Source organism: Bombus vancouverensis, unplaced genomic scaffold (assembly GCF_051014615.1).
Source record: "Bombus vancouverensis nearcticus unplaced genomic scaffold, iyBomVanc1_principal scaffold0027, whole genome shotgun sequence".
Taxonomy (NCBI): Eukaryota; Metazoa; Arthropoda; class Insecta; order Hymenoptera; family Apidae; genus Bombus; species Bombus vancouverensis.
The window spans coordinates 776,087-803,890 of NW_027468918.1; the positions used below are offsets into that span (position 1 = coordinate 776,087).

Below are 27,804 nucleotides of genomic sequence, written 5' to 3' on the forward strand. Positions count from 1 at the left end.
TGAACTTTTGTGCCCATTCAAACACACTTCGTGACAAAACACTTTCTCCATAATGTGCATTAAATCTTTGATAAATATAGGCATCAAACAAAACCTCCGACCGCAAGAAACGAATCACAGCATCCTGCACCGTTTTCCTGCAAATCGCCATTGCAAAGCGCCATTACTCGCGCAACGGTCACAAACGAATTGACGTAACACAATGAAACCTACGCAGCAGCACTGAACAGATATTGACGTCATACGAAGAGTGCAGATGGATCAATACGGTCGACAGAAGTTTTAACTATCTGGAGTGCGGATAAATTTTTACCGAGAGTCGTATAGGAATCTATAATCTGTAAGTACACCTTTGGCTGAATGGAAATTTCTCTTACATATAGTCAAAAATGCAGAAACAGTGTATTGAATTGGAAAGTGATAAAAAATAAGTGAAGTTTCGAGGTTGCATGTGATTGCATGAATACACAGGACGTTTTTAGCGAATAAAAAATAATTTTGAAAGACACGAGACTTATCTTGTATTTTATGTACTCTCTGTGTCCGAATTTCCAGAAGCTCTCTATCTTATGAAGTGTTTTAGATTAGCCGGAAAATTTTGTATGTACATACAAGAAGTATACGATCTAAGTGGAATATTCCATTATCCTCTTGATACAACAGAAACGAAATTTACAGAACTTCTCAGAAAGTTGGTTTATTATTACCAAATTAATAGAATTAATATACGTTTATCATCTTTACATACCTAAGTCGTGGAGGTTTATCGTGCGTAAAAAATTAGTGTCGTTTCAAAGTTACATTTCGTACATTTTAAGCCTATAATTTGTAACGTACAAAACAATGTAAATTTGAGCTGTTTCTTATCTCCACAATAAGAAAATCCAACTTTACGTTTTTTACACAATGATATTTATGGAACAGTAATATCATATTATTGCATCGCTTGGAGAATGAAGTCAAGGTACGATGTGACCCTAGTGTAAACGCTGGGATACCCAGCTGTGCCGCACTTATAAGCATAAGACACAATACCTATTAAATACGAGGTTCATTCATGTTGTATCAGCAGTGGTCCGCCGCGGTCAGCCTGAAAGGATCGTTAAATTTTTAATCAAAGATACTGAAATATATCGATCGAATTGTATTGAAATTATACTTATATACAGTAATAATCTTCTATTGATTTGTGTATTGAAATACTCCAATTTATAATGTACATGTTATATGTATTTTGAGCAAAACTAAGATTAGAAGGAAATTAGATTAAATACCACAATGAGGTGTGAGAAGTGGGCAAGATTATTAAATTGTGTTTATCTATTATTTCTAATGTTTAAGACGTCGACTTGATGTTAATTCGAATTAACGTGTCTTCAGATACCGTATAGTTTGTAGTAACTCTGTAACTTAATTACCGTACAAGAATCCTCTCCACCCTGAGCATGTTCGGCGCATATTATACCATCAGTGATATCAGGTGCATTAGGAAATTTGGAATAAGCTATTTTGCATTCGGCGTTCTTAATCACTGGCATTTGTACTTCCATTAATGCATTACGTCGTGGTCGTCCTACGAAGAAAATAAGAAAGATATTTAAGACTGGAACTGTTTAATTTTATTATAAAATTGATATCACTTACTATATCTTAATGCTCCCCATCCAGCAACAAGGGGGTTATAGCCGACGAAGTTGCTCTTTCGTAGGGGCTCTTTCGTACAAATGGGATATACGTACCCTGAAAAATAAAAGAATAAATGAAAATGCAGGAAACGAATGACCAAAAGTATGAGAAAGAATTGTACATGCTTTATGACACAATATATGTGTACAGTAAGAAATTTCAGGATATGATACTTCAGTAATACTCAATAGCATATATATATATATATATATATTTGAGGACTTACTCGAAAATGGCAATTCCTCCACCAATCTAAGAATGGCAATATTATGATTGTGTATGTTTTCTATTCCATCCATATGTGCATAATGTGCTGCGGTCAAAACATGCCTAGCCGATATCAGGGAACCTCCGCACTTCCATAGTGGTTTGTCTGGGTTTCGGGGATTACGAAAACCTAATGCAGCGATCCATGGCCAAGCGCCTAAAATGCAATAGTCATAGTTGTGAATATACATAATTTTTTCTCACATAACGAGTAACAACGATTATTACCTATTCGATATTCGATCATACAGCAGACGATAAGTACATACGTACAAATACTCTGAAATAGAGATTTGATAAAGACAGAAATTAAATTTTTATTCCAGTGAAATACAAATTATCAAATAATTCTATATAATTTCTATTTGAACTATACTGAACTATAAAGTTCAAACGTGTAATTTCTGCCCTAACAGTTTTTGATCTCTATCCATATTATTACTCCTATATCAATTTTTTATTTCAAGCAAAAAGATACTCTTCCTAACATGAAGTAAAAGAAAGAAATAATTCAAGTTAATAAGTAAAGTTACTACCGATGAAATCATAGCATTATTATTTAGTCTAATTGAAATGTACATTGATGTGCTGTTTAATGCCTTTAAAGTTCATTCTTTGCAGTAAATGGCTTATTATTAATCGGAAAGAAAGACATAAAACGTACCAAGTTCAGCTGGTTTACCATCGACCAGCCTGGTATGAGAGACGTTGCTAAAACCACAGTATGGTGGTCGCAAAGCCTTATACTTGTACACAGTTTTTATTAAAATTTCTCTCTTCTCTTTGTTTGGATCGTTCGGACAGCAAACGATCGTAACATTGCCCTGGTATCTGCACACTGATCGTCTATAAAAATCGGTGGCTGTACGGTACTGTATCTGCCATATTTCTTGCAGAGGTTTACATTTTCTGTAGTCAAGGCACCTGCCTTCTTGATTGTCCGGTGTGGTACATTCTGGATCAAACAATTTTAAAACATTTATACAGTTCAAAGATGCGTAAGAAAGCGACACCGATTACTCAACTTTCGAAGTAAAAAGCCGATCAAGTCCACCGGATTGCCCTACAGACACGTATTAATCCGTAAGAGTTAGTCATCATGTTGATAATAATTATCTAAAGAAACTTTTCACGTGAAAATATAAAATTTTAATTGATTAGATATTGTGTTAGCCATACTTAAGAAAGAAAATGAAAATGAATGAAATGAAAGAAAAGGACTACCTTCAACCTCATTTTTTAAATAAACACTTTGTCAGTTTTGCGGTAAATAAATTCTTAGGAATTCAGGACAGTTTTTAGTGAATCATTTTGTTTCGACCGTTCGCGGAGAGACGCGATCGCGAGATAGCACGTCAACGAGAGTTGTAAGTTCCCGTTACGATTAAATAATCGACGCCACGAACTGATCGATCCCCTTATTTCGATTATGATAATAAGGGTAGTTCAATGAAATTCCACAGAATTAACACAAATAAATTAATGTTTATTTCAACAACTTATTAACTAGAAAGATATAAAAGGAACAAAAAAAATGTAACTGCGTTTTGGTTGATAAGTAATGCGCGACATACCACATGTGTTGACGGTTCGACTTCTCGAAAAGTTCTGAACGCCTTTCGATTTTTTTCGTTTTTTCTGGAAGGCGACCCCCACTACGTTCGGATCACGCCACATTCTTTTACTGCGAGGTAAAATACGGGCCACGAGTCGACGTTTCTGGAAGTCGCCCTGCTTAATGAACCACGCGCTTGCCACTACAATGTTTGTTTGCCGGGCAGACGCGACGATCCGTCTGCGACATTATAGTGGCGCTATCGATAGTTAAGAATATGACCTATGGTAAGCCGCATGGCGTAACATTCTCCCCCCGTTGAGAGGGTACCGATCAAACTAGCGAGGTGTGGCTGAAATTCCCATCTTATTTCGTCTCGGTGGCTAGTTGTTCGGGTTTCTCGAGATCGGGTTGAATTGGCAGTGGGACAAGCCTTTTGACGCCCCGATCCAAAATGCTCTTTGCCGTCTGAACTGTAGCTGTCCGGATGACACCATCGGCGCCTGGATGAACCTTGATAACTCGGCCCAGAGGCCAATGCATGGAGGGAACGTTGTCCTATCTGAGGATGACGATTGTGCCCTTTTGGATGCTGTGTCCACCCTTGCTCCATTTATTGCGGTTGGTTAGCTCGTTCAAATACTCCTTATGCCAGCGGTTCCAAAAATGTTGTTTAAGCTGTTGGATATGCTGCCATTTGGAGAGTCGGTTCGATGGAATGTCTCTGAAATCTCGATCACGTAAGCACATTAATGAATCGCCAATGAGGAAATGTCCGGGAGTGAGGGCTAGGAGATCATTTGGATCGGTGGAGATAGGAGTTAGCGGGCGGGAATTGAGGACTGCTTCTATTTCTATGATAAGAGTATTACGGTGTTAAGCTCATATGTTTCTGTTTCTCCACTCGCGCTGCGCCATAATATCCTTTGATATTTCCGATCCTCTGGTCGTACGAGGAATTGCCGATACATTTTCTCGATGTCGCCAGTCAGTACGTACTGATGAGCGCGGAATCTAATTAATATACAAAATAAATCTTCCTGTAACTTGGGTCCTGTGTAAAGTGTATCGTTTAGGGAGGTTCCGGCAGTGCTTGGTGCCGATCCGTCGAAAACTACACGGAGTTTGGTGGTTTGACTCGATGCTTTGGTCACGCCATGATGGGGTAAATAGTATCCGTTGTCGTCGGAGTGGTTGACATTGACCTTCGTCATGTGTCCCAATGCCAGGTATTCCTGTATTACCGTTCGATATTCTGATTCGAAGCGTTTGTCGTGCTGGAATCGGCGATTGAGTGAGGCGAGTCGTTTAATTGCCAGCGTTTTAGAGGATCCGAGTGACTGAAGCTGATCATTGAAAGGTAGAGCGACGATGTATCGTCCTTCGCTGGTGCGTCGGGTGTGGGCTTGGAAGTGTTCTTCGCATCGTCGATCTGCCCTCTGAGATATGTTTAATTGAGGGTCCTTCATCGATTTCCCAAAACCGCGAGGGGTCTGCTTGTAAAGTCGTCGTGGATGTGTGAAATATGTTTGTCGCGGTTTGGGAAGTTGGACTCCCCAACTATAATTATTTTACTACAGAATCCTCAAAAACATGATGTATGTATATATATCCTGAAATATTATCAGTCTGTTGTCAAGTTATAGAACATTATGGAAATTGCCAGTTAAAGTCATAAAAAACAAAAAATAGGGAAGTTCGTTAAAATATGTGATTTTCCAATCAAGATATAGAATTTATTCGAGTAATATAGATTACGGTAGAGATGGTGACGGTAACAATGAGTGGACTGATTCTTCGTGCGAAAACAAATTGGAAGCGCAGAGCGATGTATTGTTTCAGCGAATATCGATTTTAAAGCACGGTTTTAAAGTACGTGTGCGTTTGACTAGGTGTGTTAATTAATATTGCTGTCTGATTTTCGATATGTAAATACAATATCTACATATCTTTAAACTTATGATAATTGAACTAACAATTTTTTTTAATAATAACTTCACTCGTAAGTCAGCTGCGCACATATTTGATCGTTCTTTAAAGCTTGAATCTCTGCGAAGAGAAAAAATCTTTCAACCAACAAGAACTGGTTCTACGTTTTCTATCCATTTCCTTCCAGATAAATCTCTCTATCTAAAATCCTTATTTCCGTATTTCCTTGAAAAGGTTAAAGTCGTTTTGTATAAAATCCAATGTAGAGAAGAAGGAAGATCAGCAAAAGATTCTTTCAGCTTTCCCTATGTTTGAGCTCGAATCAAAGCAATCCTATTCCCAATAGGGTGACTATGCGTTTAACTTCTCATAGAATCTCTCTGATTCCGTGTGATACCTTCGGTGTTTTTGAAGTATGTAATTGATATCGTAACGTCAACGCTTTGCAGTGCGAATTCAATTTTGAGTTGCAATTTCCCTGTTTGCGTGGCAAAATCATAAAATCGATAGCGCACGTTTCGATAAACACGTTTTCTTTGCTGATGCCGCACTGTAAATATAAATATTTGAATAAATATCGCGAATTTCATGTTGCTAAAAGATTTATACTATTTATTCGTAAATAACTGTTGGATATGTTTAAGTTGAAACCACTGCATTAGGTCTTTTTTCTTGTTTAAAATTATTTGTATTGGTAAATTGAATGAAAGTTCTAACATGTAATTTGTTCTTCTTTTATAAATAGTTTACAGAGGATAAAGCGTGGGTAACTCAAGACTGTCGCGATCATGACACTATACATACTTATGTATAGCACGTATACTAAGCTAACTCAAATAGCAAGTCAGAGAAATGGAAACTTAGGAAAATCTAAAGGAAGATAAAACGTTCGAGCCTTGACAGGAATATGAGATGCTAAGTAATCTTCCTAAGTAATCTCCTCCAGCTTTTTCTATTTTGATCAATAATTATTAGTACATGTTAGGAAAACAAATAGAATTTTTGTTCTCAAGCGAGGTATAATTTAAATTTTGTATGTACACAAAAATGTTAAATATCTGTAATAAACATGGTACAATCAATTTTTTTACATAAAATTATATTGTATAGGCTATTGTTATTTAAACATTTTAAATTGGATGAAGGAAAAAAATGACGCAAATAAAACGTAGAACATTTTAATTAAAGAGACTAATATAGAGATTTATCTACTTAACTGTGATTAAATCATCTCCACTTAACGCTCTACCTCTTCTATTAATTATGCTTCGTTAAACTATGATTACAGAGAATGGGTTTTTTGATAAAATGACATTCTGACAAATATATATAGATCGATATATATAGATATAGATAGACAAATATATAGATTCTTACAACAGTAGTTACGAATGAACAGTAGTTATTGTATCAATTCCGTTCTTCAGAAGCTTCATTTGTGAAAAGACAATTCGCCAGAATATGGATTCACTGTAGTTATAGCTATAGGATTTCAATCTAGTTGACAGACTTGCTTTACGTAGAGAATATCTGTCTCTTGTTCTACCTTATCGCGATTCTCTCCTCATCTTATACGCTTTGTCGAACAAAGTAATATTGGCATATATCTCGGCTCTGGTTACAATCATTAGTTTCCGCCTAAACGGTTAGAATCACATAGCTCGCGCTCTACTCTCGTTTATTGAACATTCAGGCCATATGGTCGCATGCGACTAGTTTTATGTTAATTCCGACCGATTACAATACCTTTCTTTCGTTTACAAGGAACGACGAGACTGGCAGTTGCGTGATTTCCAATGCAAAAGCCGCGATATCTGCACGATAACCTAACCTCAACCGATTTTGTTGTACTATTCTTATGTGGACTTCGTTTGTACCACTTTCGTAACAAAAATAGAATACGTAGAACACAGCATTCCGTTATGCGATATTGTCGATTCCTAACATCCGAAAAATCAGAGATAATTTTTTCCCTACAGTTGTACATTTGTGTGAAAAATTACGAACGTAAAGTTGTTTGGTGCATGCACAGTCCTCCCCTACCCTGCATTTGCGTGGACATGCTAGAAAGATTCACTTTTCCACGGTGAAACTGTATGTATTATAATTTCATTTTTACAAAGGTCGAACATCCTACTATGCATAAATTTAATATTAATATAAGCAGGTTTCCTGTTAAGTATTACATCTGACGTATAAGCACACGTGTGTACGAGCCTTGGTTTTAAATGTCTTATAGTAGACACCGAAAAGATTATTCAGTTGGATATCTGACTCAACATCAATATTTTACTAGGAGATAACATGTTAAGAACACGTTGGTGGATGGCATGGGAGATGATGAATGAAGACATACTTCTGTGAGATACATAAAATAGTAGTCAGAACGTATTTTGGCGCTTGGGGACAGCAACAGCTGGTGATACTGTCATACACCTCCATTTATAAACTTTCGAAAATCGATGTGACCTTCAAACTTTAGTGTATTCTGTTTCACAGCACAAAATGTTTCCGAAACGTACGTTTATTGTTACAATGAACTTGACTAATGGCTCTGAAATACTATCCTTGAAAAAACAATGGGGGAATTAGAGCAAAAAAAAGAAGGAAATAAACAAAGACCTTGTTGGTTCGTAAAAATAAAATATGCTACAGGAAAAACTTTTTCCAACTGATTGAGATGCGACAAGCTTTAAAAGCTATGACGCGAATCGAGCGTTTGTCTACAAGAGCGCATTTTCGGTGGATATATAGATATACATGTATATGTGACGAAATATACTAAAGCAATATTGACCCTTTGTCGCTGAAAGTATCAAACTACAAAACTTCCTTTCAAATTTTCAGAATAAGGAAATCAGGATCATGATAAATAATTGGAACATAATTAAAAATAATATATCTTCTCTATAAGATAATGAATACATTGGTTCATTTAATTTTTATGGATATTCAAACGCTTCTGTGAAATAAAACGTCAAGATTATAGAGTATAAAATTCATAGCTATGAAATAACTAAAACTCTGATGTATTATTAAAAATATACGTTAGGTTCTATGTAGTGATACATACAAAGATTACATGTACAAACCCATAATTAACACAATGCTACCGCAACCATTCTGCAATCTACCTTGCCCAAAACACTCTTCCAGTCACCTCCAAACTCTTCAATTCTCTCCACCTAACCACCCACAAACCATTCACAAACATGCAATTCTCGACAAAAGAAGAACTTGTCGTCAGTTGTCCTTAACATCTCGTTCATTCATTTGGTCCCTATCCCCCTATTTCCTCCCACTGCGATGATCGCACTACATTTTTCCACGTCTCTATTCTATTCTCTGGATGACCTGAATTCTCGAGCAGTCGAGTGACGATTGATCTGTACAATTGATCTATTTCTGTTTACTACAGCCATGCAGGAAATTTCGTCTTGGAAAGCGATGTTGTGATTTCGAATGCTTGGACCATGTAAAAAACATTACCGGAACCGGTGAAATTTATGTCCTTGAGGATGAGAAATCCTCCAGCTCCTCGACTCACCAACAAACGTGATGAGCTCAATGGTGCTGTTGCGGCTATTTGAATTTTTCAACAAGGATCCAGATGGCGCCGTGGACGAAATTCAATCATTATAAACGTCAACGATCAACATCAGCCATCAGGCAATTTCATATTGGTGACTTATTTCTTCTGTGTTATTTCTTCTAATTTTATTGTTAGTTCTTCCATTTGTATTCCAAAAGATTGAACTCTTTTTACGTGCGTGTGTGTTTTTCTTTTTTTTGTAATTCGTCGAGTTGCAATTCTAATTTTTGCACTTCCTCCTTCATGTCCTCTATGTGCTTCTCGAACTCTTGTGTCGTCCTGTCTTTGTCGGAACATTCTACTTGAAGATCAGCGAGTTGATGCTCGGGATCGTAATTCAATTTTTGGTCATTTTATTGCTGTCATTTTATCAACTTCTTTCTTCTTCTTTCTTTTTTTTTTTTTTTTGAACTTAAAATCTTGATTTAAGGTTTGTGTTTCACTATATGATTTATTATTATTAACTAGTTCAACATTATTTTCAGTAGATTTTTTTTTCGCGTGATTTTTATACTTATTTAAATAGTTTAACATGAGCAAATGCATCGTACGTCAGATATACCATTTTTAATAAATTGTCGCCTTTACAACTCGAGTTACCTCTGAACGAGTCGCATGATTGATCAATAAGCCATGAGTAATTATGCAAATTCAGTATTTTTTTCATCTATCTATCTGAATATTATAACAAAGACTTTACATTGAATATTTTATTAAAATTGTAAGTTTTTCATAAACGCTTCAAAATCCACAGTCTATTGATCAACTCCTCTATCCTTTCTCTTTCTCCTCACTAAAATAGATAAATTCCTAATGTAGTTTGTGGATAATATTTTTTTTTTTTTTTTCTAAAGCAAATCACATTTATCATCTCATATATTTTTTGAAATAATTTCTGTCTGTACATTTTCTTCTTTCCCCTTACTCCTCTTTCTCTTTCTAATGAATTCTTTTTATTCCGTAAAATAGTTTTTGTATATTCAATTTTGTTAAGTGCAATCCTTATTTCTGATAACTTACTTTTATTAGATAATTCTTGTGAATCTTCTACTACATCTTCCATATCATTTTGAGTGCGGCTTCTACCTTCAGTAAATTTAATATCTTGAACCGTATCATTAATTTCAATAGCTCTTTCGGTATCAAGTAAATCGCACTTATTATTTAATATACCTTTTGAATTGACTTCTGTCTCTGTAGTTTCTTCTTTTGTATCTTCTTCGAGTTTTCTTCGTTCTTCTAATCCACCCTTCTCATTTTCTAGGATCTTCCTTGTTGTTACGCCGCCTAAAACATCTGCACGCCAGCCCGCGCCAGCTCGCGCCACCGGACAACAACCAGCCTGCGTAACGTCACTTCGACCCTCAATAAACCTAAGGACCCACCATAACTTTCACTTCCCTGTATTGTTTCGCCATGTGTCTTCAATCCGTTTGTCTTGAAGAATTTCTAAAGCTTAAAAATATTCTCGAAACACAGTCGGTTTTTAGAGAGGTCCTTGGGTTTATTAGGCGTACTTAAAACACGGAGAAAGCGGGTATGCACCCATTAGGAAAATCCGAATAGCCCTCTAATAAAACAAGCTACGTTTTCCTCACGCACACAGTCATCTATCCACCACGATGGTAGGAGACTTCCTACTCATCCCTTCGAGCAGTAGTGCAGGTCATGACCAATCGACACCGCGGTTCGTTACCCTCACTTTTCCTAACGAAAGTGGGAACAACGAATCCGCGTTCTTTAGGCACAGGGGCACACCCACACCGAACTTTTCTTCCGTATTAGAAAAAGAGCGACAGACAGTCTAAAAACTAACGCCTAACGCGGCAGTCTACACATAGCGCGAGAGTCGCATACTTCACGAAAATCTTTTGTCGGTTCTCGGTGTTGTCGAACATACATCTTCTCTCCTAAATATATTATAGTGCTAAGTCCATTAATACATTAATTTCCATTATAAGAGCCCTGCTCTAGCGTACATATCTATCACATCTTCGTGCGACAAGTTGTTAACTATTTATTTCTCTACGTCAGTGTAATCTAAGTGTTGGAAATATATAATTTATAATTCAGTGAATCACAGTGTTATACAAACTCAATCACCCCTATTATCTCAACGGAAATCAGTCGCTGCTTTAATAGTCTCCTTTAACAGTTTTCTTAACTTGATTTCGTTCTGCTTCTGCATAGCGTCTAGTATGGCCCGAATACTTGGATCCACACCAGTAGCCATAGCCAAGCCGGTGAAAATTATCCTTTGTTCCGTGGTATATATAGGGTAAAACGAATGGTAGACCGCAGCATAGTGGTTTCCAACGATCCACACTTGTTCTAATTCCTCACTCAACGTCTTTCGTGTCCATTGACGTAGAAAAAGGTAAGTTATTGTAATATCGGAATATATTAAAGGTGTAATTTTGTCCGATTAATTATAATTTATTAATAATGGATTGAAAATACAGATATTAGTTAGACAGAGAAACGATGTTTGATTAACAGGAAAACTAAATGCAACGCTCGTATTTTTTATATTTGGTAACTCTCTCTCTCTCTCTCTCTCTCTCTCTCTCTCTCTCTCACTGGCAACTCTAACACTCGACAATTCTAACGACTCTATGCTTCGACGTCTCGATCAACTCTGACCCTCGCCAATGCATTCCTGCTCGGTCGTGCTCGCTCTTGCTCTCGTCCTCTCACACACACACACACACACACACGCACGCACACACGCACACGCACACGCACACGCACACACTTTCTGGCTCACATGCTCTGGCCTCTCGATTGCCACTCCTTGAAATATGAAACCGTACTTCTGTTTTGACGCTGTTTATCTTTTCTCGCGTCACTGTTACTAGGCGCTCTTGGATGTAAACAAACTACAAAAAGACGACGTACACGGTGTTTTCTAATTTCAGCCGATCTTCAATCAAAGCTATTCTACGATATTACAGAATTATATTTCCCCCTTTTTAATTAATTATATGTCGGAGAAGCAGGGGGGATAGGGTTGTCGGTATTTGAGGAGTCTTCGTTGAAGGTAGCCATCGTTGCGGTGTAACGAAGATACGATTTATTGACACAGGTATGAATAACACAGGTTTGACAATCTACCACGGCGGTGAGACGTCCGCGGCACTAGTGACAGTGGTCTCCGGTTCAATAACGAATCCGCGGCCAACGGGATGACAGATGGGCGTTCTCGCTGAATCTAAGTCTGACTCGTAAAAATAATTGCTGAGCGTAAAGACGTTACTCTTTGGTCGACGGGAGCGCGTAAAAGAATGCCCGTCCCGTCCCGATGATGCCACAGAGGAAAACTATAATGGGGTGTTTCTAAGGACACGAGATCATCGGATTCGTCGAGGAAAGCCTTCGTTTAGGAAGTAAGGGAAATTGACGTTGCTGCTAATTGGTCAATCTCCATATCGGTGGTTAGAAAAAGATGCTAGCCGCCCTCGAGGGAAAGTTGCTAGTGGGAGACGCCGCTCGTTGAAAAATATGTCTCCCCTATCTTCCCGTAGTTAGGACAAAGACTGTTTGTCTGTTTGAAGGACTTTAGTTAACTAAACCTTAAGATTTATAACGGGCCCTCGGGCTAGCCGAACATGTACTGTGGAGACGCATCGACATCTGGCAATCATCTTACTCGAAGAATAGGCTCTGCGTGTGGCGAGCCACGGGACAGAAACCGTTGGAATGTTTACTGTCGCGTGTCGCCACGAATATTTCTTTTAAGGAGAGCTATAGAATTACTCCATACCTTTGTTAGGCAAAGCGTTCATCCCTTGACCGCGGCTACGTTGGGCGACAGACTGTCACCTCGAGCCAAAGCTCACCGTCACTAATCTCGAACAATTACAATCGGATTGAATAACTACAGTAGTTTAGTTACAGTTATAGTGGCCTTTAGATTGCAATGTTGCGGGGCTATCCCAAGGTTCCGGTGTCCTTTCATCTCCGACATATATTTAACTATATATATTAACTATATATTTTCCCTAGGAACAGTAAGATTTTAACGATACAACTTTATTAAGAGATCTTAATGTCATAAACGGTATCGAAACTTCGTAATTAATATTGTTAAGGAAGAAAATATTGGTAATCTCCTCGAACGACGAGCGCTTGATATTCACAATTAGAACTCGATATCTTAGCTTCTTATAATATCCTAATAAAATGTTATTTATCGATTACAATTGTCCTGTCGTATTTTATTGTGTTTGCTTTATAAATGTGAACTTTATTCAAAAAGAGTTCATCGATATAACGGTATTGAAGAGAACTACTCGAGAAACTATATCTAGCCCTTGGATGGAGGGATTGCTTGCTTCTTACAATCGAATAATTGGAGTGTAACTAGAAACACGAACGGTAGTTTAGCAATGGAGAAGAACTTTAGAACGACAGCAATTTTCTTCTTGTTTCTTTGAGAAAGGCACCGTTCATTTTATGTTTGCGAGAATGGGGTTGTTGGACGAATTTGATTAAAAAGGAAAGATCTTTAACAAATATTCTTCCCATTGATACATTCCTATATTTTTGATTTAATTATTTGAAAATGCAATTTTGCATATACCTATGTGCTATTATATACTATAATCGCAGGCGTTTCTTTAAAATGATGTACTATTGAAACAAGGCAAAGTATCGTCGAATTCTTCTAGATTCAATTTCTCAAAAGAATGGCTCTATTGATTAACCAAACATAGTTCCCATAAGCATATACGTACTTCTCAGAAAAGATAGTTATATCTAGATCAATATTACTCCCCACAGTGACCTATATGTCAAAGAAAAAAAAGACACATCAAGTATTAAATCATACTACTATTACGTCCACTATCTCTACAAATCCTCCACTCTTGGAAAAGTCTATCTTATTCAAACGTAACGTAACTCAAATTAAATCTTTTCCATCATCATAAATACGAAACATTTATAAAATTATCATCTTCGATTATTTACTCAACATCTAGCTAACAAAATCTTCTCCATCGCCGTACCCCTTAATCCTGACCGCGTACAATTAACGTATGAATAGTTAATTTATTGAAATTTAAACGACCATTTTACGCTACTTGTACTCGAATGATTTTAGGATCTTGCTGTATCTCTTGCACAGTGTTATACTGACAGGCGAGAAACATAGAAACGTAACTTCCGATCCACTGATTTACCCTAAACAGACGATGATAGGTTATACGGTGCACGCAATACAGAAGCGTTTCCGATGCAATTCGAAGGTGCGTTGTTACAATGGAGTTCATCGATCCATAATGACTATTTCCCCGCCAACTACAGCCTGTAATAACGGAATAGCCAATAAAGTATATCCTGTCGATTTAATCGTTACCCCCACGGTGCACCGCGCGCACGGAGATCGGATCGGTGATTTTCACGTGATGTTTCGCAAATCGTGAGGCGCTCGCGTGATTCGCGCGTTTTAAGCGTTCCCGCTCTTCCCGTCCGATAGAAAGAGAAAGGGAACAGGGGTGGAAGGAAGAGGGAAGATACGTGATGCGGGTTCAACCTGCCGCGGGAACCTTTAAAGAAGGTCGGTGCAACGGGGGAGGTGTAATTTTAATAAGTTGGAGAACAAGTCATTGTAAAAGATGGATATTCAGATGTTGGAGATGCAGCAGATTTACGACTCGCTGGAATTAAGTTAGTTAAGGTGTTGAAAACCTAACGTCTTTTCAAAGGCGTTTGCCGCGTTTCTTTTCAAATCAAAATACATACATACGATACGTACAATGTATGCGCCTAAAGTTTTAAAGTTAATTTCTATTCAAGGAATGGACTGTTTTATTATAGGTTTAGGAAATTGAAAAGAAGCAATTGCTTGTTTCTAAGGAAGAATCGCGAGAAGTACAGTTAGAAACTGTATTGTGAATCACTTTTCCTGGTTTCCGTAACGAGGAAGTGAAAAAAAAAAAACGCAGACAAGTCAGCGTTTACCGTAGCTAAATGGAAGATACGCAGGTACGAGTCGTTACAGTTTTGTCGTTGCAACGATTCCCGCTGCGTAATTTGATAATGAACAGTTGAAAAATAGCAGCGTTGTGTCCGTACTCTTTAATATCCCATTATATGGAAGTTAACGACCGGAAAATACACCGCTCAACTACTTGAAGGAAGTAGCTCATGAGCAAGTCTTTTGTATCCTCGCAATGGTATAATTCCTGTAACGTCTCGTTCTCGGAGGATTTATTTCGTTGATTTGTACTTGTTTATTGCTTTTGTGTTTTCATGAATGGAGCATGTCGCATGCGAATCGTAATATGGTTTTAATGGCGTTTCGACTTCAATGATATCAGCGGCTGATTGCGCTTCCCGTAAGAAGCTTCCAATCATTATGTATTTTAGGAACAACAAATAAGGATATTTAGAGAACGAATTAATTATTCAATTGTTCGCGCAAGAAATACCTGTCTCTTTTTCGAAAGTTATAAATGCTGTTTTCAAAGAGTTCCTTAGCTCACCATAAACCAGATAAGAATCTTTGGTTCCGTCTAGAAAAAGAAACCTTCAGATCAAACCGAAAGGGGTTCGGATTATATTTTCTAATCGTATTTGTATATTTCTTTTTACGGTCAGCTTGTCATCCACGTACAATCGAACAGAGAGTCCATTAATTATTTCCCTTCGACTTGTTTCAGAGGGAGCATCTCTGAAGCCATGCCGGCTGACGAGTTCGCTGGAAATCGAAACAGAAGCAAACCAAGACTGCAACCACCTTAACGAACCGCTATTATCACTGGCAAGGTCATCGGGCAGATCTAATCATGCTCACGCCGACCATGCTTCCTGTGCACTCGTTCCTCTTTCTTAACGACGTCAACCAGAAGATCGGGTGCTAAGAAATTCGAAATCGAGTTGATTGAAAATCTCAAGGAATATTAAAAAAAATACGAATAAACAATTTGATATAGAAATCATCCATTTTGGGCAAAGAAAAGAAACAATTAGAAAAAGGAATAACCACAGAAGCTCTGAATTTCATTGCTTCCTAATGGTACTTCCTTGGATATTTTTACATTCTGGAGGCGTGAACGAACTCTGAAAAACAGAAACGACTTCTATCGGATGATCGAAAGAACTACCTGGACACTGAGTATAATTATTCACACGTGCGGATGCCATTTCCGGCATGTTTCTCCATGAAGAAGGTCAGCTTCAGTTTTTGCCACTTGTAGATAGAAGTTGAAGTGGCGGACGTCTTAACGAGGTTGCTAGAATGTCAAAGAAATAGATGAGGGAAATATTATGAAGATATATTTATGAATATCTAATTGAGCATTTAATTAAGAACTTAATCGAAAGACCAAAATAAGTTGGTTCTTGAGACCAAGTACCTATCTAAGTATAATAGTCTTTTGTACTTACGGTTTAGTAAGAGGACTCGAGTAAAACGATTACTCGTTAAAAGGAACAATAGAATAATCATGCCTCCGCAGACGGTGGTCTCTGCTTTCATGCCTCATCGCGGAGAATCTCAGCGAAAAAAGTGTCCCGAAGCGTGAGCTGAAAGGTGGCTATCTAGGCTGCCTAGTGAATGCCGTCGCCATGGTGGAGCTGGCGTGTAGCAACTCCCTAAGTCCAGGAACCTAATCCTGCGTCAGAAAGACAAAATTCGCTACGGAGAAAAGTAAACAAAAATATATATATAGGGAAGAAGCGACAAAGATTAAAGATCGTTAAGAATTACAGGTAATTTAATGATAAAAGGGAGAAAGAATTGTGTAAAAATTCTACTGGAAAAGAAAAGAAAGATTAAGCCTCCAACGAGAAAGACGTGCTCAGAAGCGAGTCCTGCGTAGCGCCATGTAGAGGAGCAGGAAGAAAATATTGGTAATCTCATCGAACGACGAGCGCTTGATATTCACAATTAGAACTCGATATTTTAGCTTCTTATAATATCCTAATAAACTGTCATTTATCGATTACAATTGTCCTGTCGTATTTTATTGTGTTTGCTTTATAAATGTGAACTTTATTCAAAAAGAGTTCATCGATATAACGGTATTGAAGAGAACTACTCGAGAAACTATATAGAGGATTTAATTAATGTGTGGATCAACGTATGTATCACTATATGTAACAATAATATTGACTGTATATGTACGTGTGTAATAAAAGATTTCCGGTTTACAATGTTTACGATACTGATATAAAAATACCATATAGAGGATTTAATTAACGTGTATATCTACGTATATATCATTATATGTAACAGTAACATTATGTGCATATGCGTATAATATTGGTTAAATGTTAAATGTTAATATTGGTTAAATGCGTTAAAGTGAAATGTTATTTACCTATTCAAGATAGCAAAGTAGACATACCATATAGAGGATTTACTACTGTTAACACTCGGTATTCTCGTATTTAAAGTATTTAACCAAATAATTTGGGAATCCAGCGGACGAGCTTGTATTTAATATGATTATATTTAATATAACAACTTTACTCAATATACGCGTAGGATTTTAAATGTCATGAGGGTTGCAGCGGACTCAATTTTAATGTACCTCGATATCTTAGCTTCTTATAATATCCTAATAAAATGTCATTTATCGATTACAATTGTCCTGTCGTATTTTATAGTGTTTGCTTTATAAATGTGAACTTTATTCAAAAAGAGTTCATCGATGATTATCCATTACAGGTTGTTAATAAACCTGAATTATGCACAAAGGAATTGCCGTTAATAACTTAAGATTCTCTGCCCGTCGTACAGGGTACACATAGTAATTATTCTCGACGATCGTAACGTTTAAGTCCAATTCGAGCTTATAGTCCCATGCGAGTTAAACAACGACAATAGTTTGAATTTCTATTTGTTCGTTTGTCGTCTGTTTATACCCGGAGCACCTGCTGTAAACCAATACAAAATTTATTAGATCTATAAATAACACATATAAAACTTATTAATTTATAATTAATATAAAATAGGAGAGCACGAAACTTCCTATTTTATGGATATGTTAAATCTTTGTAAAAAATACCATATCATTAGTATCATTTTAATCGTTCTAAAGGATTTAGCCGCATAAAGCTGTGACCCTTGGAAGAATCGATGTTCACGCGTGACAAATTGAAATTGTGCGAAGGTTCCGGTACGAACATCACAAGCCGAACATCGATACCAGGGGCACAGGCACATGTTCTGGGTTCATTATATATTTATAAAAGGCTGACGATTCAGTAGATGGTCCGGGTAAATTTAAATTGTAAATGAACGCATTGCTGGTTTCAAGTAAAAGCCTGGATAAGAGCGGATATGGTATGAGAGTCTGTCGTGGAAAGGGGAACAGGCCGCTTTTATTTGTAAAGTTTGAATCTCCTCGATATTGAAGATGTTGAAGCTGCAAGTATGTATTTCATTTTAATCCATTCGAGACCGAGATTTAATTGTAAAACGATACCTAGGTGTCGGTACGATCTGAATGTTTAGTTGGAATGATTCTGTGTTTTACTCTCTCCAGGGTATCCTTTTCATACTTTGATTTTAAATCGATGACAATCTTAAATAGTATGCCTCATATTTTTAAAATATAAAATTATATACTATGTTATTCTATAATGTATTATGTACAGTTATATATATATATATATATATATATATATAATAATTCTATATTGAAAAAAATATGAAATTAACATGATATATACATTACTACATAAGTTATATATAAAATATGTATATTATACCCTTGCCTACTGACTGATATGAATTTCTTTCGGTCTCGAATGCGTTAAAAGAGAGCGCAAAGAAGTCGAAATTACTTATTGTAATTAGTAAAACGACCTGAGAGGCAGACAGATACAAGAAAGAAGGAATATTATATTAGCGGCATTATCATGTTTTTGCTCTCTTTAATTCTTTCATCGAGACAGATAATCTACAGGTATTAATCGACCAATTTCTCCAAGCTGATAACTTCGAATTGATGTTTATATATAAGAAGTGTTATGTGTTAATCTGTCTAAATGTTTAAAAGGTGTTATAAATTAAATGTTGTTAAACGATACGTAATTGCCTTTTGATCGTAAATTTTACTATCAAGGGGTCTTTTATGTATGCGTAATCATTGTGAATTATAACAATTTATGTGATCGATATTAAAGGTGTTTAAAAGCATGTATTTTTTTCTATATTATTATTCTCCTATATTATTATCCTATATTATTATAGCATTCCTATATTATTATAATATCCAATTACATGTTGATACACAAGATATACAGATTATTATTTATAACGTTTTGGTTTTCTTAATTGAGTCATTCATTTAGTACAAATGATAAGAAATTAGTAATAATTCACAAAAAAAGGATATGGTAGTAGAAATATTATAAAAAAACATTTTCTGTTTTAGTGTAGAGTTACTCCTTCTTACAGACAGTGTCGTACAAATCTGTACGTCTCTGAGAAAATGTAGGTATCCGAGCCCTTACTTCCTCAACAACTTTTACATCTGATAGAAAAAAGAAACATACGAAGTAATAAGTAATGCTTACTAATAAATTCAACAAATACAGAGGAAGATGGCTAAATCGATAAATTAACGAGACTAAAAATTAATTACATCATGGATCTCTCGCTTTTAATTTTAAGCTGTAAATTACCGATATCGGTGACTGCCATATTCTCTTGAGTTTCCAAATCGTAAAGAATCTTTCCCCAGGGATTGGTCAACTGTGTATGTCCCCATGCGACGTAACTTGCTTAAGGAACACGAGCCGGTGATATGCAGGCAACGTATAATTGATTATCATTCGCTCTGGAACGCTGAAGTAATGACCAGTGCAGTGGTCCAGTGGTCATATTGAATGCCGCTGGATATATCAGCATTTGGCAACCTAACCCAGAGAAGCAGGAAATATGAAGCCACCGAATACCAATTAACTTCGTAGTTGCACGGTTCACATTCCATCATTTCTGAATATGCGAGGACAGTCCTCTTATTGTGCTTTTAATTCTTTTATTTGTTTCATTTTCAGCAAATATACTGGTTTTTTAAATTAAGCTTCTTTTTATACAGAGTTACAGATTATATTAATTTTATATAGAATATATTTAAGAAAGATATTTAATTTTTTGCTAGTTAAGTATTGATCGATTAAGTTACTGTACCTTTGTTCCGATAAATGCGTGCCATTTCCTCGAATCTAATATCATAGCAAATGCCAATACCTATTTTGCAGCCCTTCACATCGAACGTCGTTAGGGAGTTACCAGGACTGAGTGAATCACTCTCTCGAAAAGTAATCTTATTAGGAATGTCGATGTCGAATAGATGTACCTAATAACATAAAAATGTGGTCGCTAATTATATTGCTGCAACTTTTGTAATTTAATATCAAAGTTACCAACTCCTAAACTTTAATTATTTTTTATTTAATAACTGACAGCGTTTTTATCACTTTCTTTTATTAAAAAATCTTATCATTTAATAATGTTTAAAAAGGAGAAAAAATAAGTATAATAATATTTTAAGTATGTGAAAAATTTATACAACAACAAACACATTACAACAAAAATGGGCGTTTCCCGTATCATAACGTATTTTATAAACCGTAAATTATAGAATTGGTTATAGTATACGTATGTACATATGTATATTCCTAAATTATTCCTAGATAGAGTCACTTTCTTCACCCCGATATTTTCAAATTCAAAGCCATAAAGGAATATATTACTTACCTTTCGGTGTCTTGCTATCAAAGTTCCATCGGGACCCCAAATAGTACAGGTATTGTACAATTTATCGCCCTCTATTTCAGGCATCGTACCACCAACTACATAGATGTTGTTTTCTTTAGCTGCGTTCGATGAAGCAACGCTCGTTTCACCATCAGGAATACTCTCGGCGTATTTTGGAAAGTACTCTGCATTGCAATATTTCAATTAATGAAAAATAACTGTCTTTTGTTCCAACCATAAATTAAATTGAAATGTTTGTCAGTTTTTTATTTTTAAATTATTAAAATAACTAAGTTTTATATTTCGACTTAATTAAATATGCAATTACTTAGCTAATAGTATATATAATAAATTGTTTCTATAGGTCCAAAATGAAAAATGAATATTTAGAAATATTTAATTACGACAATGCTATTTGTGTTAGCATCAGTGGCTTGTTACTCAACGACTTTGCTAGTACTTTTTGAAACATAAAGTTAGTTTTCAATTAATACTTATACTAGAGGCGGAATTATAAATGCAAAATAATTGATAATACTAATTTATAAGTACCTAATTATTAGTATGTTAAAAAATATATTTATACAAAAATCACGATAATCATGAAAATGGGGAAATCCTATATTCTCGAATCAATTCACAATTTATTTTGTATATTAATTAGATTCCGCGCTCATCAGCACGTACTCACTGGCGACATCGAGAAAATGTATCGGCAATTCCTCGTACGACCAGAGGATCGGAAATATCAAAGGATATTATGGCGCAGCGCGAGTGGAGAAACAGAAACATATGAGCTTAACACCGTAATACTCTTATCATAGAAATAGAAGCAGTCCTCAATTCCCGCCCGCTAACTCCTATCTCCACCGATCCAAATGATCTCCTAGCCCTCACTCCCGGACATTTCCTCATTGGCGATTCATTAATGTGCTTACGTGATCGAGATTTCAGAGACATTCCATCGAACCGACTCTCCAAATGGCAGCATATCCAACAGCTTAAACAACATTTTTGGAACCGCTGGCATAAGGAGTATTTGAACGAGCTAACCAACCGCAATAAATGGAGCAAGGGTGGACACAGCATCCAAAAGGGCACAATCGTCATCCTCAGATAGGACAACGTTCCCTCCATGCATTGGCCTCTGGGCCGAGTTATCAAGGTTCATCCAGGCGCCGATGGTGTCATCCGGACAGCTACAGTTCAGACGGCAAAGAGCATTTTGGATCGGGGCGTCAAAAGGCTTGTCCCACTGCCAATTCAACCCGATCTCGAGAAACCCGAACAACTAGCCACCGAGACGAAATAAGATGGGAACTTCAACCACACCTCGCTAGTTTGATCGGTACCCTCTCAACGGGGGGAGAATGTTACGCCATGCGGCTTACCATAGGTCATATTCTTAACTATCGATAGCGCCACTATAATGTCGCAGACGGATCGTCGCGTCTGCCCGGCAAACAAACATTGTAGTGGCAAGCGCGTGGTTCATTAAGCAGGGCGACTTCCAGAAACGTCGACTCGTGGCCCGTATTTTACCTCGCAGTAAAAGAATGTGGCGTGATCCGAACGTAGTGGGGGTCGCCTTCCAGAAAAAACGAAAAAAATCGAAAGGCGTTCAGAACTTTTCGAGAAGTCGAACCGTCAACACATGTGGTATGTCGCGCATTACTTATCAACCAAAACGCAGTTACATTTTTTTTGTTCCTTTTATATCTTTCTAGTTAATAAGTTGTTGAAATAAACATTAATTTATTTGTGTTAATTCTGTGGAATTTCATTGAACTACCCTTATTATCATAATCGAAATAAGGGGATCGATCAGTTCGTGGCGTCGATTATTTAATCGTAACGGGAACTTACAACTCTCGTTGACGTGCTATCTCGCGATCGCGTCTCTCCGCGAACGGTCGAAACAAAATGATTCACTAAAAACTGTCCTGAATTCCTAAGAATTTATTTACCGCAAAACTGACAAAGTGTTTATTTAAAAAATGAGGTTGAAGGTAGTCCTTTTCTTTCATTTCATTCATTTTCATTTTCTTTCTTAAGTATGGCTAACACAATATCTAATCAATTAAAATTTTATATTTTCACGTGGAAAGTTTCTTTAGATAATTATTATCAACATGTTGACTAACTCTTACGGATTAATACGTGTCTGTAGGGCAATCCGGTGGACTTGATCGGCTTTTTACTTCGAAAGTTGAGTAATCGGTGTCGCTTTCTTACGCATCTTTGAACTGTATAAATGTTTTAAAATTGTTTGATCCAGAATGTACGTACCACACCGGACAATCAAGAAGGCACGTTTTATGTCTTTCTTTCCGATTAATAATAAGCCATTTACTGCAAAGAATGAACTTTAAAGGCATTAAACAGCACATCAATGTACATTTCAATTAGACTAAATAATAATGCTATGATTTTATCGGTAGTAACTTTACTTATTAACTTGAATTATTTCTTTCTTCTACTCCATGTTAGGAAGAGTATCTTTTTGCTTGAAATAAAAAATTGATATAGGAGTAATAATATAGATAGAGATCAAAAACTGTTAGGGCAGAAATTACACGTTTGAACTTTATAGTTCAGTATAGTTCAAATAGAAATTATATAGAATTATTTAATAATTTGTATTCCACTGGAATAAAAATTTAATTTCTGTCTTTATCAAATCTCTATTTCAGAGTATTTGTACGTATGTACTTATCGTCTGCTGTATGATCGAATATCGAATAGGTAATAATCGTTGTTACTCATTATGTGAGAAAAAATTATGTATATTCACAACTATGACTATTGCATTTTAGGCGCTTGGCCATGGATCGCTGCATTAAGTTTTCGTAATCCCCGAAACCCAGACAAACCACTATGGAAGTACGGAGGTTTCCTGATAACGGCTAGGCATGTTTTGACCGCAGCACATTGTGCACATATGAATGGAATAGAAAACATACACAATCATAATATTGCCATTCTTAGATTGGTGGAGGAGGTGCCATTTTCGAGTAAGTCCTCAAATATATATGTCGGAGATGAAAAGAGCACAGGAGCCTTTGGAATTTTGGATAACCCCGCAACATTGTAACCTAGAGTCTACTATAGCTGTAATCAAACAATTGTAGTTATTCAACCCGATTGTAATTATTCGAGAATTGTGATAATGAGCTTGGGCTCGAGGCGACAGTCAGTCGCCGAACGTAGCCGCGGTCACGGGATGAACGTTTTGCCTAACAAGGTATGGAGTAATTCTATAGCTCTCCTTAAAAGAAATATTCGTGGCGACACGCGACAGTAAACATTCCAACGGTTTCTGTCCCGTGGCTCGCCACACGCAGACCCTATTCTTCGAGTAAGATGATTGCCAGATGTCGATGCGTCTCCGCAGTACATGTTCGGCTAGCCCGAGGGCCCGTAATAAATCTTAAGGTTTAGTTAACTAAAGTCCTTCAAACAGACAAACAGTCTTTGTCCCAGCTACGGGAAGATAGGGGAGACATATTTTTTAACGAACGGCGTCTCCCACTAGCAACTTTCCCTCGAGGGCGGCTAGCATCTTTTTCTAACCACCGATATGGAGATTGACCAATTAGCAGCAACGTCAATTTCCCTTACTTCCTAAACGAAGGCTTTCCTCGACGAATCCGATGATCTCGTGTCCTTAGACACACCCCAGTATAGTTTTCCTCTGTGGCATCATCGGGACAGGAAAGGCATTCTCGCTCGCGATCTCATCGATCAAGGAGTAACGCCTTCGCGATCAGTGATTATTTTCAGACTTAGACTTTGTGTGAACGTTCTGTCGTCATCCCGTTGGCCGCGGATTCGTTATTGAGCCCGAGAACATCGTCACTAGCGTCGCGAGTGCCGAACCGCTGTGATCAACTGTTAAGACTGTAATAATTCTATCATTGCAATAAACTACGCCTGTGTGTACTGTATCAATGGCTAATCCTCGAGAAGATTCATTTGACGCCCACAACCCCATTCCCAGTGATGATCCGACATATATATATGTATATATATATGTCGGGTTAACATTAGGATTTAAGGCGCGTAACGATTCTTCGTTTGAATTAGCCATTGTTTTACAAAACAGAGAGTATATTTACACGAATAAACAAGGTTTTACAAATATTATGAATAATGAATTTTTATAAATGATATGATTGATTAACAAATGATAAATTAAATTATTAATTAGATTAAAGAATAATAAGTTTTATCGAACAATAAAAGAAACGAATAATATATCTTACGATTTACTAATTTAACGAATAATGAAAATTAACGATTGATAAATTTACAAATATTGAATTTAATTTACGCTATAAACAATGATCCGGGGTTCAAACGAATCCACGGTCAACGGGAAAACTTTAAACAATTTTATAACACAAAAAAATACGTTTGCCGAATCACTCGGAAAAATTACTCGATGTATCACTTTCCAAGGCGATCACACGAATGCCTCTCTGATTCAAATCTTTTTCGTAATCCGACTGCATTTGTTTGTTATATTCTCGCTGGAAACATCGAGAAGGTTCCAATCGTTGTTGCTAGGCAATATCTGTCAGAAGTTTGTTATATACTCCTTGGAAACATCGAGAAAGATCCAAACGCCGTTGCTAGGCAGTTTCTGTCTGGAGATTGATTCCTCATACAACGTGTGTCCCATTATATCGACATCTCTAAAGTACAATTCTATGTGATTTCTAGGGAGAACAATACAACCGATCCACACCTTCGTCAGGCAAAACGTTTATCCCGTGACCGTGGCTACGTTCAGCGACCAGTTGTCACCTCGAACCCACTTTCGCTTTTCACAAATGTCAAACAATTACAGATGACAATTACTTAATTACAGTTATGATAAGATCTGGGCTAAAGCATTAAAAGGCTTCCTCAAAATTGCATAGGGAAGGCTCCGGTTTTCATTTCATCTCCGACATATATATATATATATATATATATATATATATATATATATATATATATAACTGTACATAATACATTATAGAATAACATAGTATATAATTTTATATTTTAAAAATATGAGGCATACTATTTAAGATTGTCATCGATTTAAAATCAAAGTATGAAAAGGATACCCTGGAGAGAGTAAAACACAGAATCATTCCAACTAAACATTCAGATCGTACCGACACCTAGGTATCGTTTTACAATTAAATCTCGGTCTCGAATGGATTAAAATGAAATACATACTTGCAGCTTCAACATCTTCAATATCGAGGAGATTCAAACTTTACAAATAAAAGCGGCCTGTTCCCCTTTCCACGACAGACTCTCATACCATATCCGCTCTTATCCAGGCTTTTACTTGAAACCAGCAATGCGTTCATTTACAATTTAAATTTACCCGGACCATCTACTGAATCGTCAGCCTTTTATAAATATATAATGAACCCAGAACATGTGCCTGTGCCCCTGGTATCGATGTTCGGCTTGTGATGTTCGTACCGGAACCTTCGCACAATTTCAATTTGTCACGCGTGAACATCGATTCTTCCAAGGGTCACAGCTTTATGCGGCTAAATCCTTTAGAACGATTAAAATGATACTAATGATATGGTATTTTTTACAAAGATTTAACATATCCATAAAATAGGAAGTTTCGTGCTCTCCTATTTTATATTAATTATAAATTAATAAGTTTTATATGTGTTATTTATAGATCTAATAAATTTTGTATTGGTTTACAGCAGGTGCTCCGGGTATAAACAGACGACAAACGAACAAATAGAAATTCAAACTATTGTCGTTGTTTAACTCGCATGGGACTATAAGCTCGAATTGGACTTAAACGTTACGATCGTCGAGAATAATTACTATGTGTACCCTGTACGACGGGCAGAGAATCTTAAGTTATTAACGGCAATTCCTTTGTGCATAATTCAGGTTTATTAACAACCTGTAATGGATAATCATCGATGAACTCTTTTTGAGTAAAGTTCACATTTATAAAGCAAACACTATAAAATACGACAGGACAATTGTAATCGATAAATGATATTTTATTAGGATATTATAAGAAGCTAAGATATCGAGGTACATTAAAATTGAGTCCGCTGCAACCCTCATGACATTTAAAATCCTACGCGTATATTGAGTAAAGTTGTTATATTAAATATAATCATATTAAATACAAGCTCGTCCGCTGGATTCCCAAATTATTTGGTTAAATACTTTGAATACGAGAATACCGAGTGTTAACAGTAGTAAATCCTCTATATGGTATGTCTACTTTGCTATCTTGAATAGGTAAATAACATTTCACTTTAACGCATTTAACCAATATTAACATTTAACATTTAACCAATATTATACGCACATGCACATAATGTTACTGTTACATATAATGATATATACGTAGATATACACGTTAATTAAATCCTCTATATGGTATTTTTATATCAGTATCGTAAACATTGTAAACCGGAAATCTTTTATTATACACGTACATATACAGTCAATATTATTGTTACATATAGTGATACATACGTTGATCCACACATTAATTAAATCCTCTATATAGTATTTTTACTTTGCTATCTTGAATAGATAAATAATCTCGAATATAGACATACAGGTACAGTTACGTTGATATACACCTTTGTACAAGGTGTCAAAAAATTTTTTATCACAGCGTTTTTTTAAGACGATTTTATAGCTTCGAAATTCATCTTGACACGATTTTCAATGTCAAATTATTTTTCTATTGCATCATGTGATACTCATTAGGAGGAACAAAACTTCTGTTTTCTTAGAAAAAATGTTTGAAATTTCATTAATTCCTAGATTGATTTTATTTATACTTTAAGGTCAGATATGACATCAAATAATGTCAATACTAATATCTAGTTATTTGTCAATTTACAGCATCTGAAAAACAAGACATCTTCGAGACAGCGTGGGTTTTCTTTCCAACTTTGTTAACTTTCAACAATAAAATTTTCGTCAAACGATACAATCTATCCAACAAAGTTCTTGTACACAGCCAATCTCGTAAGAACATAGATCTTCTTCAAG

At 36.3% G+C, this 27,804-nt stretch overlaps 1 protein-coding gene and 2 long non-coding RNA genes across 3 annotated transcripts; 1 reads left to right on the forward strand and 2 right to left on the reverse strand.

The window, feature by feature from the left end:
- The first annotated feature begins 87 nt into the window (after nt 1-87).
- On the forward strand, nt 88-11,106 carry LOC143304226 (uncharacterized). The gene is made up of 2 exons (XR_013060927.1): nt 88-340; nt 8,856-11,106. It is a non-coding gene; the product is annotated as an uncharacterized LOC143304226 (long non-coding RNA).
- Nucleotides 11,107-15,701: 4,595 nt separating this feature from the next.
- Nucleotides 15,702-16,750, reverse strand: LOC117162583 (uncharacterized). The gene is made up of 3 exons (XR_004465271.2): nt 16,422-16,750; nt 16,139-16,267; nt 15,702-15,891 (listed from the first exon to the last, which is right to left on the reverse strand). It is a non-coding gene; the product is annotated as an uncharacterized LOC117162583 (long non-coding RNA).
- A 694-nt stretch (nt 16,751-17,444) lies between these two features.
- Nucleotides 17,445-21,039, reverse strand: LOC143304232 (omega-amidase NIT2-A-like). The gene is made up of 4 exons (XM_076626618.1): nt 20,749-21,039; nt 20,179-20,347; nt 19,671-19,904; nt 17,445-17,915 (listed from the first exon to the last, which is right to left on the reverse strand). Exons 1-3 carry the CDS (start codon nt 20,830-20,832, stop codon nt 19,771-19,773), a joined length of 387 nt encoding a protein of 128 aa, XP_076482733.1. The 5' UTR covers nt 20,833-21,039; the 3' UTR covers nt 17,445-17,915; nt 19,671-19,770.
- Nucleotides 21,040-27,804: the final 6,765 nt, after the last annotated feature.

Excerpts from the sequence above, each read along its gene's own strand:
- LOC143304232 (XM_076626618.1), bottom strand. The coding sequence starts at position 20,832 with ATGCCTGAAATAGAGGGCGATAAATTGTACAATACCTGTACTATTTGG. Across the intron at positions 20,348-20,748 it reads TGATAGCAAGACACCGAAAG|GTACATCTATTCGACATCGA; the intron begins GTAAGTAATATA and ends TTATGTTATTAG. Across the intron at positions 19,905-20,178 it reads ACGCATTTATCGGAACAAAG|GTTGCCAAATGCTGATATAT; the intron begins GTACAGTAACTT and ends TCTCTGGGTTAG.